At 36.2% G+C, this 19260-nt stretch overlaps 3 protein-coding genes across 7 annotated transcripts in view; 1 reads left to right on the top strand and 2 right to left on the bottom strand.

Moving 5' to 3' along the window:
* The window catches only part of LOC105213147 (putative cysteine proteinase CG12163), a 28681-nt gene extending 21137 nt beyond the window's left edge, over positions 1-7544 (top strand). The window contains exons 3-7 of the mRNA XM_011185738.3: positions 4326-4453; positions 4535-4923; positions 5129-5477; positions 5564-5742; positions 7104-7544. Of these exons, the coding sequence (XP_011184040.2) occupies positions 4326-4453; positions 4535-4923; positions 5129-5477; positions 5564-5742; positions 7104-7369 (1311 nt within the window). The 3' untranslated portion in view covers positions 7370-7544. The remainder of the gene's footprint in view (positions 1-4325; positions 4454-4534; positions 4924-5128; positions 5478-5563; positions 5743-7103) is intronic.
* Positions 7545-7693: 149 nt separating this feature from the next.
* Positions 7694-13298, bottom strand: LOC105213146 (tetratricopeptide repeat protein 30 homolog). Its single transcript, XM_011185736.3, has 9 exons — positions 10807-13298; positions 10552-10730; positions 10138-10496; positions 9885-10052; positions 9552-9823; positions 8835-9031; positions 8559-8769; positions 8115-8496; positions 7694-7972 (listed from the first exon to the last, which is right to left on the bottom strand). Exons 1-9 carry the CDS (start codon positions 10864-10866, stop codon positions 7842-7844), a joined length of 1959 nt encoding a protein of 652 aa, XP_011184038.2. The 5' UTR covers positions 10867-13298; the 3' UTR covers positions 7694-7841.
* A 269-nt stretch (positions 13299-13567) lies between these two features.
* The window catches only part of LOC105213148 (dihydropyrimidinase), a 31309-nt gene continuing 25616 nt past the window's right edge, over positions 13568-19260 (bottom strand). For 2 of the 5 annotated variants that reach the window (XM_011185739.3, XM_011185740.3), the window contains 3 exons: positions 17328-17566; positions 14383-15134; positions 13568-14317 (listed from right to left, as the gene is read on the bottom strand). In XM_011185739.3, the coding sequence (XP_011184041.2) occupies positions 14238-14317; positions 14383-15134; positions 17328-17566 (1071 nt within the window). In that variant the 3' untranslated portion in view covers positions 13568-14237. Of the gene's footprint in view, positions 14318-14382; positions 15135-16557; positions 16782-17327; positions 17567-19260 lie in introns of all 5 variants that reach the window. The other 3 variants (XM_011185741.3, XM_011185742.3, XM_011185743.3) reach the window with 3 other exon arrangements.

Below are 19260 nucleotides of genomic sequence, written 5' to 3'. Positions count from 1 at the left end.
AAATAAATATCTAAATATTTGTGCTGTACTGTTTAGTACAATAATGAAGGTAATCACCAAAACTTTCCCAAAGTGCAGTAAAATTCGAATTCACTAGATGAAAAAATATGAAGTATTCTAGATTAATCGCGTAAGTTTTCCATATCAATTTGAAAATAATGAATTACACTGTACAAGACTCGGCTGGGTATTGGACCAAACTGATTTTTTTTCGAGAGAGTCATAAGTAAAAAAATTGTATTCTAAAATTTTCGAAGTTAGTCACCAAAATCGGATTCGAAGTTCGAAAAAGGGATTTTTTTTTAGTATTTGGATTTTTAAATAGCTTTATCTTGGAATTTATAATATTTTTTTAAGTCCTTTTTTCGAAATTCATATCCAAATATTTTGTTTTTGGAGGTTAGCTTCGAAAATTGGAGAATACAATTTTTTTACTTATGACTCAAACTCATGGGAAAACTTAGTGTGGTCCTATACCCAGAAAAAATATTGATAATGTTTTATAGTGCAAAGTGAATTTTCGCAGAATTTGAAACCACATTTTCAGCAACATAGCGTGATCAAAATTGAAAGCCTTAAAAGCCTCAAAAGCCTTAAGATATGACCTGCATGTGGGTGCATTCATCAAGCTCCTACACCGGAAATTCATTTTAATGTCATGTAGTTTTAAAATGTGTTTATTGCCAGCACAGTGAGCATGAGTCCACATGATGACATGATGACACGAGGAGCATCTATCCTGTCGTGTTTTCCGCTTAACAATACAAACTTAAGGATGCACGTAGTTGCTGTTCCTAGTTTATGCTTATTGAGTGTGTGGTTTATTTGCTGTGTTTATTAAATGTGCGCTGATGCTATTAGCAGACTCTCAAGTGCGTACAAAGATCAAAGCTATAAAAGTGCAATGTTTGTTGTTTTTGCTATTTTAACTATCGAGTGCACTCGTAAACAGATTAAAGGGGTCTCCATATTGCATATATCTACATAAGTTTTTATATGTAAACAACAAGCCATTTTTGCTTTAATCACCTGTTAATTGGTGGATCTAAAGTTCTTGACTCCGCTAAGAGTATAATCCGTTCGGAGCTTAGTTAACACGTCTACAGGGTGCGTAACCTTTTCAAAATAAATAACTTTGAAATCTACTATTACTTGAATTTTTCTTAGGAAATTTCGCTTTAGTAATATTTCAACTATGAATCACTACCAAACATTCTGCTCGATATCTAACCGCCATTTCATCCAATTCAATATTGCCATATCTGGCAATCGTTTTAGTTTTCGTTTTCGTTTTAGTAGAGCTCTGTCTACCACCATTATCGCCAAAATTTGACTATCTTCTTCGATAGAGTTGCTTCTTGTGCATTGTCCAATAGGCACACATGCGGTGATGTTAGGGATCAAGCCAGATGCTAGTTGCCAAAGCTACTTGGAAGAATTCGAAGACGAATCATCCAAGCACTTCCTCCTTCAATGTCCAGCATTCGCCAGACTTAGACTAAAACACCTCGGTAGGCACATCTTCGACGAACCCAGCGAAGTTACTGGAATCGTCATTAGCCGACTTAGGACTCGCTTGTACTCTAGGTCTTTGTTGAATCATAAGGGTAATGATGATCCATTAGGAGTATTTGAGTGTCACAAAGGACAGTCGAAGCTGTCAAAGTGAAACTCTCTGGAGTTGCGTAGAAATGTTTGAAAAAGTAGAAAAAAGTGCTAATATTTTTGGTGATCAATGGATGCTATATTTCAAAATTAGACCACATAAATGGGAAAAAGATAAAAATTAAAAATAGTCAAAAATAATAAGAATAAAAACCGGTGCTTTTTGTTTTCGAAGTTCCTCAATTTTGACCTACTGACATTTTACTTAGATATAATAACATATGAATGGTTCATTGAATTGGTTACTGCTTGAGTTACTACTTGGTTTAATATCTATAACCAATTATGTATTTGTATGAGTTTATTTTCCATTTGGAGCTACGAAGTAAACTTGTGAATATCTGATTTTGATTATTATTTAATGCTTTTCCTTAATATAACCAGTTCGTGTTGTTAATTTACCCACTTACATACTTGTAGATACATACTTATGCATTTCTAATGTATCTACTGCAATTTTATTGTGTTGATTTTAGAGATGTATCACAACTAGCCTTTGTCTCTTGCACATACCCTTTTGTAATGTTTGTTTCTACATATCTACATATATATTTGAATGTGTAAGTTGGCATGCCGATACCTGTCCAAATCAATTCAATTCATTGTAGATTTTCCTAGTTCAATTGTTACTCTATTGGATTTCCAATTCTCAGGTAGATGCACGAATAAATGCATACATACGAGTACATATGTAAGTAATTTAATCATTTATTCAGGTATCTAAATATATTTGGTATTCGGTTGATTTGCCACTAAAGTCGGCATTCATTTGAAATTCCGTTTTCATGCATTGTAATCGAGTTGTAAGCAAATACATAGGTTATTGTATATGTATATATTTATACAATACAATTGAGCTTAATTCTGTGTGATTTTGAGAAGAGAAATTTCGGAGTGCATTCGAGGCCTATAATCACATTTAATAATTTAAATACTGTAAGTGATCTCTGCAATACGTGGGGAGACATATTGGGCAGACAGAAGTAAGACTTCTAAATTTTTTCCAGAAACTGTTTCTTTAAGGATTCACTTTTCACTTTGTCATTGGAAATAAAGATCAAGGCAAATGTGTTATATTGTATAAATCTGGCTTAATCCTTTTATTGCAAAATTTATACTTGACTGGCATTTAAAATTTTGTTTTAATAAAACACTCAGCGGTCTTACATTTAATTTTTAATTTTATATATAAAATAATATTATACGATGTGTATACATATACTATATAGTACACCTAACATGCATTGTTTGCAAATAAATTTTATGACTCAGATTTTGCAAGCACCATATGTGACGAATTACCGCCTGTCAACAAATTATTGTTAGCCATGAGCAAAGCATCGGAACAAAAACAACATTTCAATTGAGTAATGAACCAAAAATATTTTTTTACGTCGGAAAGCGCTAAAATAAGCGCATATCAATTGCAAGAAATTTGCATACAAATTATTGAAGTGCGAGGAATAAATGAATTTTTTGTCATAAAAATCAAAATGGAAAGAGTATTTCATTAATGTTATAAAAATATATAAAAAAAAGAAATATAATATTATATAAATATTAGAAATTCAAATTTCTAATCGTTAATTCGATTTATTTAATTAGACAAAACTTGTTTCGAAAATTAACAAAACTACAAACGAAAAAAATAACAGAAATACATCCATTTAATAATTTTAATAATATATAGGCAATCACTAAAACTTCCAACAGCTTATATCACAAATAAAGTTCTGTGTATTATTTTTCTATAAATGAGGATTCTGCAAAAATAATATTTTAATCATCCTTAGTTTTTATGAACTTTTTCGCTTGTCTAAACTCGCGAAACAGTTAATTTAATTTTTAATTACTTTTTGCTAATATCTGGACATAATTCCTTGCCTTTTTAAATAGCAAGGGTGTCCACCAAAGTATCCCGTAAACTACAAAGGCTTTATCAACCAAACTCTCTACAGTCGTTTCCTTTAGCCACTTCATTATACAGTCTAAAAATGGAGGAAATCGGATTATAACCACGCCTACCTCCGGTACGAAAATTATGTTGGAACATACTAAAGTTTTTTAATTCAGTAAGGAAAACACAGAAAAATTGAAATCGGACGATAACTTTTCAAGGCCACAGATATCGAACATGAGAACCTCGAAGTTTGGGGTTATTTTTTTTTTTAATATCGGTAAATCTCTCAGATATTCTAAAGAAATTCAAAGCAGCTGTGTTCCTTCTAACAGTGTGCGTCTGTGCCAAAAATGGGCAAAATCAGGCCAATATTTCCTCTAGCCCCCATTTCCAAAATTCCGGAGTAATTTATACCGTATGTATCGGTAAATATATGAGATATGTTAGCAAAGTTAAGTGAACGTAAAGTCTTTGATATAACGTAACTTGTTGGCAAAAATAGTTGAAATCGGTCCAGGAATTACAATTTTTATTTTCTAGTGGATTTTATTCCGAATATGTGGGTCCGATTGTGTGCTCTCTTAATAAAATTAAATAATTAAACTGCGAGAGTATAAAATGTTCGGGTTTACCCGACTTAGCCCTTCCTGACTCGTTTCAATAGAATTTTCTATAGAATAATTTATTTCAATAAATACTCCAGTAGAACCGATTTATATTCAAATATTTATAAAATTTTCCAATCTATTTAATTTTTCAGGGGCATGCTCGTGCTAAGCGTAGCTCTAATTTCGTGGGTGGTGCTAAGACATTGGACATAAAGGATGCCGAACAGCGTCTGCAGTCGTCACTTGACAAACTAGCTGCCGGTGATGGACCCAATTACAGGTAAGAGTCAATAGACGAGTGTACTTTTATATATAAAATAACTAGAAAATTTTAAAATAAAAATTATATGAATATTTCCAGGATTTCGAAAGTTTATTCGGCCACCACACAGGTCGTTTCGGGCACACTGACGAAAATCGATGCGGAAATCTTCAATGAAAACGATGAGAAGGAACGTTGCACTATCAAGATCTGGGCACGACCGTGGTTGCCCAATGGCTACGAAGTGACCTTCGACTTTCCCAACAAGGAATTGATAAAGCGGCGCCACAGTCGTTCGGTGGAGCAGCAGGAGAAGAAGACACACAAGAAACGCAATCATCACAGTTTGGACAAAAGCGAGCATTTATTTAGCAAATTCCAAATTAAATACAACCGCCGCTACCACACCGCAATGGAGCATCAAATGCGCTTGAGAATTTTCAAACAAAACTTGGAGATTATCAAAGAATTGAATCGTAATGAGATGGGTAAGCGAGAAATTACATACACACTCTTATGTATGTATGTTTGTGTGCGAGGTTGTTTGTGTGACGCGCATGTCTAGGCAAAAGTTTCACTTCCGTTGCATAGAACGTGCGCTATCAAATAATTCATTTCCTCTCTTTTTCGTGTTTACTCTTGTTTCTTCAATCATTCACATTCCCAACCGTCTGCTATGCTCTACACTCGCAGGTAGCGCCAAGTATGGTATTACAGAATTTGCTGACTTAACTAGCACGGAATACAAACAACGTACTGGCCTGTGGCAGCGCTCCGAGGATAAGCCGAGCAAGAATGCACCAGCTGTGATTCCTAATATTGAGTTGCCAAAGGAATTCGATTGGCGAGAGAAGGGTGTCATTTCGCAGGTGAAGAATCAGGGTATGTGCGGTTCATGTTGGGCTTTCAGTGTGACGGGCAATGTCGAGGGCCTGCATGCGGTGAAGACGGGCAAACTGGAGGAATACTCGGAGCAGGAGTTGCTTGATTGCGACACAACTGATTCGGCCTGCAATGGCGGTTTGATGGACAATGCCTACGAGTAAGTGTGCTTGTTGCTGGGAATGTACTTTGCGATAAAATACATATATATATATATACTTATGTGTTGTATGCTTTAAATTGCAGAGCGATACAGCATATCGGTGGTTTGGAATTGGAATCCGATTATCCATATGAGGGACGCAAAGACCAGTGCAAATTCAGCAATTCCAAGGTTCACGTCAAGGTCAAGGGCGGCGTTGATTTGCCAAAGAATGAAACCGCCATCGCACAATGGTTGATTGCCAATGGACCTATCTCAATTGGTGAGTAGTTGGAGTTTAAGTCTAAGTTTACATCTAACATATATATTTTATCAAAGTTCTTAGTTGAAACACAGGGCCTCAAAATAATATAATTTTTGTCCGAAGATGCCAAGTCTGGAGAATATGGTGGGTGTGGTCCCGCATTATTCTGGTCGAAAACTACAACTTTTCTATTCCAAAAGCTCTAAATAAACCATCACTTTGATATCCCATTAAACAGACAACATAAATTTTGTTTGGTGACTATTGGCCTTCAAAGTGGTTTGAGCAGGTTCATCCTGTTTAGACCATGATATCTTGCGCTTACATTATTGTAAACAGCCCACTTTTCATCGCCAGTCACAAAATGCTTCAAAAATGTTTCAATTATTTGACGTTTGATAAGCAAATCACAGTCCTTAATGCGACGTGGCAAATTTTCTTCTGGAAGAACATGAGGAAGCCATATTTCAAGCTTCAAAATTGATACCAGACGTTTCATGTGCTTGTAAATGATCGCGTTAGACATATTTATTCTTTCAGTAATCTCTTTCAGTGAGTCGTTATTCGACGATTTGTATCGGCCAATGACTTTATTTTATCCACATCGCCTTCAAGAGGCGATCCTCAAAATTGAAATTGCTGGAACGAAATTTTGTAAACCAATTTTGATGTTGACGTTCGATCAACACATCTCCAAAGTACACATCACATAATGCACGCCTTGATTGAACTGCATTATTTCCCTTTTGACAGTAAAACAGTAAAATATGTCGAAAATTTTCGATCTTCCATCTTCGAAAGGGGACCATACAAAATTTTTTTTTTACAAAAAGTCGTATTGTAACGCTGTCAGCTGTTCAAATAAATAACGGTAAAGGTTAAGTATGAAGCTGGCTGCGAAAAAAATCAATAAGATCAGCTGTTGTTATCAAACGTCATTGCTTCCATCCATACGCGCCTGACCCTTTTTATTTCCTCAAATAGAATTGGATTAGCGACCGCTATAATAAATTTTGTTTAAATTCTTGATTTGTACTCTCACTTGTTTGGGTTCTAAACATAAGTTGGACGAATCTATTCATAAGCGGAACGGGCCTAGAGTCATCCGTCTAAGGACTTTTAACTAAGCTGCAACCTCAACATTATTTTGAAAATCTTATTTTCTGACACTACAACAACAACAACATTGGAGCATTTATCGACAATGCGACTTCTACAAACAGACAAAAGAGATTGCAAAACAAAAATGATATTTCTATAATGTGTCTTTATATCTATTGAGCTAGCATTGTCATTTCTTCATATTATCAGTTTCTTATTTTTATACAAAACTTTATCTTGCAATTTTTAATTTTAATTACAATAATTCTACATTGCAGGTATTAACGCCAATGCTATGCAGTTCTATCGTGGCGGTGTGTCTCATCCCTGGAAGGCATTATGCTCTAAAAAGAATCTCGATCATGGTGTTCTAATCGTCGGCTATGGTGTTTCCGACTATCCCATGTTCAAGAAGACACTACCCTATTGGATTGTGAAGAATTCATGGGGGCCCAAATGGGGCGAACAAGGTTACTATCGCGTTTACCGTGGCGATAACACCTGTGGTGTCAGCGAAATGGCCTCCTCGGCAGTGCTTGAGTAGAACGATTTAAACGCGAGCAAACAGTTCATATAAGAATATTCACAAATACATAAGTGAATAAGTTGAATAAAACATGCAATAATTAGTTTTTTTAGCAAATGCTCACACATTAATCATAATAACAATACGAACAAAATAACCGTAAATTATTGCAAAATTATATTTGCAAATGTCATACATAAACGTAAATAAATAATTAAATGTTTTGCAAATTATCACGGCCAACAAATACAAATAATCATAAAAAATATTTTTTAAAACAAAAAAAAAACATTTTATAATTATAATCATCGCAACTAATATTTAAATACAAACTTCGTAACGATCTTTTAAGTTGATATATTTTGTAATGTAATCGTTAAATTATACACATACATATACATTATATGAGAACATACATATATACAAATAAATAAACGTTCTTGTAGAAATAAATATAAACAAAGAAGCTTTGTTAATTACACATTTCGATTCACTGTTCATACTCGCTGAGTTTAATCAGCAGCAGACGCAGTTTTCTTGCTTCCAAGCCAATGGTCAAAGGTTCGGCCGGCACCTCGTCAGTAGCGGTATAAATGTTGGCGGGCGTGAAGAGCCCGTAAACTGAAACATTTTTGATATTTGAAATTTTTCATATTATTACATACAAATTTAAAGCTATACTCTGGTATTGCTTAATAAAGAAACTTTGGGAACGCAATACTCGAGTATGAAAATCCCTAAGAAGGTTATATACTTTGCTCACCTTCACACGATTTCAAGAAATTCAGCACCTCTTGCACCGCCGGATATGGTAGAATAATATTCTGCTTCGCCATACCCGTGAGTAGACCCAACACACAACGCTTCACATGCAGCCAAGTGTCCGCATAGAGACGGGCGCCATTGCCGCCATCCAAAGCGTGCGCAATGCGCGATAAACCAAATTCGTAGTTGGATTTTGCGCAATACAGGGTGCCTACAACCAGATTAACTATACACAAGTGATGATACTGTTTACCCATGTTGCCCTTTAGCTCTTCGGCTTTCTCCACTTTGCGCATCAACTCCTCAGCTTCCTCATTTTGAAAGGTCATAATGTACGAGACGCATAGATTGGCTAAAACCGCCGCGGGCACGGACATTATCTGTGAGGAAGCGTATATTAATGGAGATACTTAGAATCTAAACTATAAATGTATGCGCATACGTCATCATTGTGCTGTCGCACGATGGGCTCATAGAATGCGGCAGACTCTTTGTACTTGTCGCCTTGCATGAAGAGCACGTGACCGGCATTGAGACGCCAAACGGAGTTCTCCGAACAGAATTCAGCACTGGCGCGGAACTCACGCTCGGCGCCAACAAAGTCGTCATCTCGCCAGTAAATCCATGCGCGTGCCAACACAACCGGCATGTAGCTGCGATTTATAAACAATTTTAAAGTTGTGTAAATTATTTAAAACTAAAATTAGAAATTACTCACAGTTCCAAAGCATTCTCATAGTCCTGCAGCGCACTACGTAGCGCCAGTTGATCGGTGGTGCCACGCATCTCTTGCACTTTGGCAGCCAGACTGCGTAGCTTGCCCGCTAAGCTTGAAGCTAAGACACCTAACTTTTTCTCTGCCAATTCCGAAGAAGTTTGTGCGGTTATTAAAGCGTCGAGCAGCTCGTAGAGATACTAGTTTTTTACAAAAGTGCAAAAATATAAGTAGAACGTATGTATTAGTAAAACAGATTTCCTGTGAAAGTATAGCACTTATACTAATTCTCTTCCCGTCAACAAAGACATTGTTTGACTCCTACTGCTTTTAGATTTTTAGCTATCAAAGAACTCGAGTTCCCTAGTGAAATAAACGTTCAGCAAATCCTCTACCTAAACATTTATCTACCAATTTGACAAGCTACCACTACCTGATATCCACGGCAACATATTAACTCAACAGTAAACAGTATCAGAATAAAAGGTAGAACATCTTCCTGAAATGACGTTTTTATATAAACATAAACGTGAAAAAATGATCGTACCGGATTACCGGATTGAACCATGACATCCCATGTGTTCTTATAAACCCTTGTCATATTTATTTCAGCCACATGTCACTTACGTTTCAGTTTTTCCTTAAAATCCGACAAGAGTTCGAAAGTGCTATAGACCTAATTTAAATCTAAAGATTAAACACTTCCAACATCATAATTACCTGTGACAAATATTTATAGGTTAGATCCGTATGCTCTGCCAGTATATCTGCGGCCATTTCGTACATCTCATGCTTACAACAAATCAATAAGATATTTGCGAAAGTCTCCTTCGGACATGCTGGCGGCCCAAGCTGCAAAAGAAACGCCAATTTGCGCAAACCGGCTACCGGACCTTTGGGATCGGTCAAAGCCATATTGTGTAATGTAACCGGATCCAATTCACTCTCGGAGCGTGGCGGCAAATCCAACAGCGAATCGTGTGCGGCATCCACTACGAAATGGAATTATAAAAATTTACAACAACACAAACACGACTATTATTGAATACACACAATTGCCGTCCTGATACTCGATGGCCGCTTTCAAGTTCAACGCCTGTGTTATGCCGGACATAGCCATCGTAATTGGATTGCCGACACTGCGCGCACTGCCATCGGTATCGATTTGCGCGCCAATGCCCAACTCCGGATGATTACGTATGCCGCGGTCCACAATCTCCGCTTTCAGAACGAAAGTAAAAAGCAATAAAACAGGCGATTCGATTTTAATTTCAATTTCCTCTCTCCTACTCTGTTCTGTACTCACTAGTGTATTCCACAGCTTGTGTTTTTTCCTTCTTGTGAAAATGTGACAATGCCAAATTGTATGCCACTAGCGGATTAAAACCGCCCACTTTTAAAGCGTTCGAGAAACGCTGCACCGCCTTCTCGTATTGATCGGCATGAAAGAGCAGACAGCCTTCATCATTGAGGGTTTCCGCATTGCCGGCGGCACGTTGATTCAATACGCTCTGCGCGCCCGCAAAGTCCTCACTTGAGTAGAGTATGGCGCTTTGTAATTGGAGACAGGGCTCCCGTAGTGCTTCATGTTCGCTAATTTGCTTTAAAGCGCGCAATGCATCAACGAAAATACCCGCTTGGTAGAGGGATTGCGCATAGTAAAATCTAAAATTCAATTTTCATCGCATATGAGGAATACTTTTAGAAATATTGCATTTACTTATATTTCGCTTCGTTCGGCACCAGCGTGCACAATTGCTCATAACAAGTCGCGGCCTCTTCATATTTCTGCGCGTGATAGTAACAATACCCCAACGTGGAAAGGCCGGCTCTGGTGTTGGCCGCCTCGCCGAAACTCACCATGCATTCGATCACATCATCGTAGCGCTTGTCTTTTATCTAGAGTCCAATATATTCCATAAAAACACGGAGATTTTATGAACACTCTAACATTCCCTTTTTATTTTTTTCTTACCAAATTGTAGATGGTCCGTGTTATATGACCTTCTCTTAAAATTATGCCTTGATGCAACATTATTCTAAAATTTGATATTTATTTATAATTTATATTAATATTTGACTAACTTTATTTTTGGAAAATATAATTTTGAACCCAGTCTTTCCATATTATACTGCAAATCATTTAAAATTATACAATTGCACCGGCTATACGGGTTGTTTGTTTACACTCCTATTGGGTTTCCTTGGTAACTCACCACTTTTCATGCCGTAAAGTGTCCATAACAGAACTCAAGGCGGGTAATATGAAATACATACATACATATGTATTTTAAACAACCGGCTGTTCCTGATGACACTACCAAACTATCATGAGGTTATTATGATTGAGAAACTAAAGGATCAAAAACTATTGGTATTCTCCGGACTTTTATTGCCTTGAAATTATTAATTTTAAATATACTGATATCAAATATAATATAAAATAGAGACAATTTTGTTAGCAAGTGATAAGCGAATTCTGACCTTCTAGCTTTGAAAGTTTTTAACCAAGTATCAACAGGACAAAAAAGATGAATACCTTAGTCAAAGCAAGATAATGGGGGGTATGATCCATCATCTATTTAAAAATCCATTTATCAATGTGTGAGCACGCACTGTCTTAATGAACGATTATTATCCTCATTATATGTTTGTTTACTAAATCGATGATATGATGAGATATACTGTTCGGAGTTTGGTGAAAGACAGCCTTTCAAACTACCGGATCTCTGCAGTATATTTCAAGCGGAGGTGTTTGCAGTTGGAAAAGCCGCTGAACTATCCTTAAATGCACCTCCAGGTTACTCTAAATTCAGCATATACATACCTAGACAGTCAGGCGGCATTTAAGGCAATATCCTCTTTCTGCTTATCGGCCAAAAGCGTCTTGTGTAGCAGGGCAGCAGTGGAGGATGTCGCCAGAAATGAACGACTCCAATTCTGTGGGGTGCCAAACCACAGGGGCATCGAGGATAACGTGAGTGGACGAGATTCCCAAGAAAGGCGTAAAACTGTCATCTGAAAGCGTGATCGAAATCCTTGTCATGCCTATATTAAGGAACTTGTTAAGAAAATTCAAAGCGCGCTGGAAGGATCTACCGGAATGCAAAACCGCAAAAGTTTTGTGTAAAGCGGTAAATCGGAAATACACGAAGTTCTTACTGACGCTCGATTGAAGGAAATGTAGGAACATGGTCGACATACTCACTGATCACAGTTTGGTGTCGGCGCACGCCTACAAGATGGGGCTGATAGATCACGAAGACTGCAGGAAATGTCAAGAGCAAGAATGATAGAAGACAAGATTATGCCATCCGTTTGCAGTTAGCTTTTTTAGCTTTTAATTTCCTGTTGAGTGACGCACTCACGACCCCCAAACAGGCTAGCAAACAAAAAACAAAAGAAAAGCTGACAAATTGCACGGTAGTACAAAACAATAAAACCAAAACAAAGAGCTGAAGTCAAGGCTAGTGCTTAATTATTATTTAAAATTGTAAGTGAAAAATGTATTAACTTGAAAAAAAGTCCGCAATGGCGGAATTAAACAACAATAGTACAAAAAAGTCGTATATAAAGAGTTTTTTTTCACTTTTTTTCACTCAACTAACAAAAAAGTTGGCAATATGCGTTATTATATTGGATAATTTTATAGATGACGTTTTTAAGAATCATCACTATGTTTTACATTTCCGTTTTCTATTTGACAATTATTCTTTTGTCTATTCCCATTCGGGGGTCGTGAGCGCGTTACCATGTCGTAATCTTGTCTTCTATCATTCTTGTGTCAAGAGCAAGGTACCAGAGAAACAATGGAGTATCTCTTGTGTGCTTGTCCTGCATTATCCAGACAACGGCTTCAGTATTTGGGGGCTTCACAGTACGATAATCAGGAAGAGATATCGTTAATGAAACAACATCCTTTTAAAATTCGCGTCAAACGCAGGCACCCTAAGGATGACTACTCCTCATTAACTACGTGACGGCACTCCATGTGGTATCGCAAAGGACCTAAACTGGTCTATGTGATATTGACATTGGTTAAACATAATACATTTATAACGATTAATCGATTGTCGAACTGCCACTTACTTATTTTACGACTCTCTAAATTATCAGCAAATGGTTAAACTGCTTGGTTCTAATCTACATTTGGATGACCATAGATTATCGCTGCACCTTTATATTCACTCTTCGTAAGCTCTCCTTTTTCTCCGTCAGTGTGACACTTCCAGTTTGCGGAGCGTGATTTCGATGGTTAATAAAAGTTATCTACATATATTCATTAGCATGTTGTTAGGGGTAAAGCAATGTATTTTCCGCCACATATAACACCAACAACACTCCGGAAATAAAACCACAGTTAATTATAGCATACAACGTTGATGTTTTATTAAATGTTAATTTGTATCATTATTATAATTATTATTATTATTTCAATATGAATAAAAATTAGGTAGAAATCGTCTTACAAATTTACGCTAATCATTCAAATGAACGATCTACAAATAATCGCTTCCTCGTTTTGTAAGTATATTTGTATGTAAATGTGTCTAACGAAAGCAGAAGAGTGCATATATTTTTGTTCATAAGTCACTTAGGAAATTATGTGGGAACACGACCCGATCCACGTACATATGTAGTCACTCTTGTGGGCGGGCACGTGCGTTAAAAAGGAAGAAAGGCGTGTAAAGGCGAAATTATTATGTTAATTCACTTTTGTTTTTAATCACAATCTATATATATGTATGTATGTTAAAGGTGTATGTAGGTATAAAAACAAATAGATAAATATACATATAATTGAGAAACAAAAAGAATAATAATAAATTTAGGCTAACACATAAAATATGATTGCACAATAAGCAGATATCAGAATTACATTTAAATATATTCACTATTTACTCTTTACTCTGCTGTGATTACATAAACATATACTTGTACAAGTACACATACATTGCGCATACATTTACACTTACATATATGTATGTCTGTATGTATGCACGATTATATGAATTTAACTGTTGTATAATTAAATTTAGATATTTATAATCTTCATTTGCTATTCGTTAATGTTTTATGCGTAGTACAAAGATTTGGTAGATTTGGTTTGGTAGCTTCTTGATTCACACTTTTGATTCATGTAATTTTGGGTACTCGTAATTTGCGATTTTTGTATGTATGATGCCTCAACAAACCACGCTTTGCATAGACACAAACACAATATATTCATATATAGTATATGCATATATAACTATGTATGTATGTATGCATTTAGCACTGCGCCACGCAAATTCCTCACTGGTTCATAACTTAATATGTAAGTATGTATGTCTGTATGTATGTATGTATGTCTCGAATTGTGCGATTTGGTGCTGGTGTGTGATGACTGCGCGTGGTTGCACTGATTTACCAGAAACCAGAAGACTTGCCACCTGGTGGATTTCTTACGCGAATGCATGAACGATTGCCAGATTTATCCAGCTCCTCTGTAAGCAAATAAAAAATAAATGTTAAGAGAAAATAAATTTATTTCACAAGACAAATCATTCACCACTTGAATTAACTAAGCTTGATTGCTTACCGCTAACGGAAAACGTTGATTCTTGCATGTTACGTGTACCTTCAACGCGTCCACGTCCCGATGGTGTACTAGCTACCGAACCGCCACCACCACCACCCGGCATTGAGAGTAGTGTGCGTGAGATTGGCTCTTGGTAGGGTATTTCGATTTCCAAAGCACCTAAATCCAATTTCTTCAAGCCACCATTCAGTTGCTCCTCATGCTCTTCGCCATTGTGTTCGTCGTTGGCTGCAATCTTACCCTCCAACACATCGTAGAGATATGGCGGACGTGTTGGTGTATTAACGAATCGGCCGTAACCTTCAGCTACGCGTACGCTGCCATCTTCAACGCAAATGCGTCCACGGACCAATACCATTTCGGGCACACCATGGCATACCATGCCCTCGAAAATGTTGAAATCGCATGCATGATGATGCGTCTCTTTGGAGATAGTGCGTGTGGCACTGGGATTCCAGATGACAATATCCGCATCGGAGCCGACGGCAATACGTCCCTTTTGTGGATAGAGATTGAATATTTTGGCGGCATTTGTACTAGTGACGGCAACGAAGCGACAGGGATCCAATAGGCCGGCATGTACACCTTTCTCCCAAACAACGGACATGCGATCCTCGACGCCATTGACACCGTTCGGTATCTTAGTGAAATTGCCTTTGCCCAACTCCTTGTGCTCCTTGTTGAAGGTGCAATTGTCGCTGCCGGTTGTCTGCAGATCATCACTATTGAGCATAATTCGAACATGAAGACAATTCAATTTAATAATTGTTAAAAAATACTTTTTTATTGTTATTTACTGCTATTTTGTATTAATAATAAGCACACATAGGCGTTAAATGGGAGGAAATAATATTTAGAGGTTTAGCTCTTTCCTTTGCGTATGCTGTTTGATTTACTTTAAGCTAATGAACTCAGCACGGCTATATTAGTGGCTTAATTGCATATTTTGATTATTTTTTTAAAGGTTGAGAGAGAAAGGTTTTATGAAACCACTCTACCATCTGTACCAAATTTATTTGCTACGATCTTAGCTCTTTAATCTCCAGTTAAGCTACTTGAACATTATCAGCTGATATTGGTTTAAGAAATATTTTAAACATAGATCATAAGAAAAATATATATTTTAATAAAATAATATCAGAAATCATTTAGTCATCTCTGGGACTGATGGATCATTTGAGCCATTGACACTATACTAAAAGTGTCGAACCAAAGGTTTAAAAAACATGCGGAAATCAACATATTTCGAGGGACCTAATCTTAACATCCTAGTTTATTTCATTTCAAGTTATCTGTAGTTTCAAAAAAGATATAATTACTTTACTCTTTTTGAGCTGGCAATTCACATAAACTCAGATACAAGATCTATTGTTTAAAGAAATAAATTGAGATTTAATCCCCACCTTCTTGTTAGTAGTCTGTCCACTTTTCGTAGCGTTTTAAAACTTTCTTTCCTGCATTGAAGTAATTAGGCTTTTTAAAGTCTGTACCGGTATTGCGGCTTCTTTAACCCCGACTTTTAGGTCTTTGACTGTGTTAAATTGTCGTCATTTAGCATAAACTTCTCTTGATAGAATACCCCAGAGATTTTCAATAAGTTTTAAGTCTGGGCTACGAGCGGGTCAGTCGAGAAGTTGAATTTTTTATTTTTTTAAGAACTTTGACCATTCTGTGCGCCAATGAATACGGTTTTCGGCAAAGCTCATACGCTTAGCTTTATAAGGGTCAGTTAACGGAGGAGTTTTCTGTAGGCATCAGGGTCAGATGATTTTAATATTTATCGTGTTCGCAGAGATGAACTATTTCAAGTCTATGTGGTTTATGAAAGGTGGTTTTTACCTTGTCGATAAGAAAGAATAAAGAGCAATTGGAGAATTACTGTAAACCCCAAAATAGTTAACATATAACTTGGCATTTCTTGGGGAAACTTTAAACTGAATAATTCTAAAACATAACTTTTGTCGAAATGGAACACGTTACAATAGACAAATCGATGTGTGATGGAGGTGACATATCTAGTAAATGCCTATGAGTATACCCGAAAACCATGAATGAGTGAAATGATCTACGCTGTGTCATGTACTCAAATACCCATATGTGTGTTTGTATGTTGAATGTATGTAGTTTTTTGAGGGGAATACTTACTACGCCAATGACTTCATCAATTGCCTTGGCGTTTCGGCCGATTCGCGTATTGGTGGACTTGTTATGTAATACATACGCTCCTGCTGACGAACGCCATTCATTGAGCGTCCAATTGAACTGGCCAAAGTCTCCCCGAACACAACGTAGCCGCTGCGACGGGCGCGGCCAATAATTTCCGCTGACGATTTCGAAGTGATACGAGTCACATAGAGCGGTGTCTTCATCTGTACCGTTATTCCACATTCAAATACGTTTTATTTAGCATTAATGTGTTAATATTAGCGAGTTGAAAACATGTACGTATGTGTGTGTGAGTTGGTATGAGTGTGAGAAATAGTACACGAAATAGACAAAAATGGGGGAAAGGAAGACAAATAAACAAAATGATTAGCAAATTGCAGCAAATAGTAAATGAACATACGAGAATAACGGTATTTGTGTAATTAAAGTTAATTAAGTAATTGTAATTAAGTACATAAGAACATTAAACTGTTTTACAAATGTGTTTATATAAATATATTCATATGTAAGTATATACATATGTAAGTCGTTGTCTTGAAAATGGGTTAAATTACATAAATGTGTATATGTACATAAGTAGTGCAATGCATGCAAAGTATAAATTAGTGAGTGCATATGAGAGCAACACTAAAATCCAATGCCAAATTATTTCCTCGAATGTTAGTACATATGCCACACGTATACTTATGTGAAGCCATGTTGTGTGTGCAGCCATTAACCTGCTTTAGGTTCACCTTCGAGAAACTTACTTCGCCAAGAGTTCCATCAAAAAGGAGGGCGTCGTTGGATCAGGTCGCAGCGGTGGACTGAGCACATGAGCCGCTGCATGCTGGAAACACTCATGGTAGTAATTGGTGCCGTCGGTGCCGAGCGCCGCAGCCAAGGTTTCGCCATAGATGCCGTGATTCTTGTAGCGTCTACGTGCACGAGCCACCTCAATGCCCGCCGATTTACTCATTACATGCACTACGTATAGCGGACAATCGACCTTTTACGGTTGCGATACGTTATAACGTGTGGTTTGTGGGTAAGTGTGGTGGGTGGAGTGTGGGGGATAGCAGGGTAAGGTGCCATTGATTTGGAGTAGTTGTAAGGTGTTTTGGAAGGACATCGTGTGGCATTTGTTGGTATACAATTGTATGTACATTTTGTTATGTATATATGTACAAAATAAAATTAAAAAAGAATTAAAATTAAAAAAGTTAAAAATTAAAAATTAAAATATAACTAATAAATTACTGAATATAATTAAATAAAAATATTTATATAACACAATGTAAATATTTATTTATATTTTTAGTAGTAATTGCGAAAGTGCTTTTTGTGCTTGAAAATATTAAATATTGTGCAAAAAGTAAGGGGAGCGCTAAATTTGAAAGGAACTGATTTGTATATTATCTAGGCCCGGTAAAAATGTTATAATACAGATACATATATGTACATAAAATTACAGTGCACGCTCGAAAACGTGAACTAATTAAAACCAGGGCAGTTCACATTGGCGAAATGTTCATGTTTTCGAATACCCAAAAATACACATTTAAATTCTCATTTTATTATTGTTTCGTATACTTATTCATTTTTTTCTAATAATTTTAATACAGCTTTCTCCCTTAGTCGTGGCAGTACATTCACATCGTTTTGATCGACGCCTCATAAGTAGCCCACTGTACCGCTTTGTTGAAAATTTTAACTGTTTTATTTGGTTTGATTTTCCCCGGTGTCTCTGAGACGGTTTTTTGAATTTTTGAATCCATCCATCCATCCAGCGTAAAAATCAACTCCATTTTCCTTTAATTTTGAATTCTGGGTTTTGTCTTTTTCTTTCATCAATAAAGCTCTTTTCTGCCAGTTTTTATTTCGCATACGGATAAACCATCGATAAAGCGCTTTCTCCTTTTGGGGCAAGGTCTTTCTTTTTTCCAGTTCAAAAAAATGTGTCATTCACGAGTTTTAAAATACCTTGTCTTTTCGTTTTAATGCCAAAAATCGTGGATTTAGCAACAATATATGTATTTCTTCACTAAGAACTGCAAAATAGATACTATTTGTAATTACCGAGAATTTCAGCACAAAAAAAGTAATTTACTATTAGGGGATTTCTCATGTTCAGAATTATTTATGATCAATACAAAATACATTCAAATATTGCAACGTTATTCTTCATGTTTTAGAGCTTTCGAGTCTTGTTCACGTTTTAGAAGTCAATGCACTAAAAAGTGTGTTCACGTTTCTGAATGTTCACGTTTTAATATTCATGTTTTCGAGCGTGCGCTGTATGTTCTAATTTTGTTAATAAAAATTTTAAACTTCAGAAAACTCTTAATTAATTAATTAATTTATTTAACTGGACCATTAATAAAAATCCCGAAAACTGCTATGACGGAGCAATAACAAACCGTCCAGCCTCTTTCTGAACTAAACATTTCTACTGAAACAGTTCAAAAGAAAAAGGTTTTACTTGAAATACATATGTATATCGTACCATATCAAATGGAAAACTCGACTTAACTGAAATAACTTTAATTTAACTATTCAATTAATAGAAGCATAAAAAATCGCAATATATTCCATTATTCATGATAGAAAATATACGAGTATTTATGATTCCAACCAAACTTGCTCTCCCTTACATATAATTTAAATTAATGATAATAAATATTATACATTAAATAATAAGAT

The sequence above is a fragment of the Zeugodacus cucurbitae genome, chromosome 2, assembly GCF_028554725.1.
Source record: "Zeugodacus cucurbitae isolate PBARC_wt_2022May chromosome 2, idZeuCucr1.2, whole genome shotgun sequence".
Lineage (NCBI taxonomy): Eukaryota > Metazoa > Arthropoda > Insecta > Diptera > Tephritidae > Zeugodacus > Zeugodacus cucurbitae.
This window is presented reverse-complemented; position numbering and strand designations above follow the sequence as displayed.

Excerpts from the sequence above, each read along its gene's own strand:
- LOC105213146 (XM_011185736.3), bottom strand. The coding sequence starts at position 10,866 with ATGTTGCATCAAGGCATAATTTTAAGAGAAGGTCATATAACACGGACC. Across the intron at positions 9,032-9,551 it reads CCTATAAATATTTGTCACAG|TATCTCTACGAGCTGCTCGA; the intron begins GTAATTATGATG and ends GTAAAAAACTAG. Across the intron at positions 8,770-8,834 it reads TATGAGAATGCTTTGGAACT|CTACATGCCGGTTGTGTTGG; the intron begins GTGAGTAATTTC and ends TATAAATCGCAG.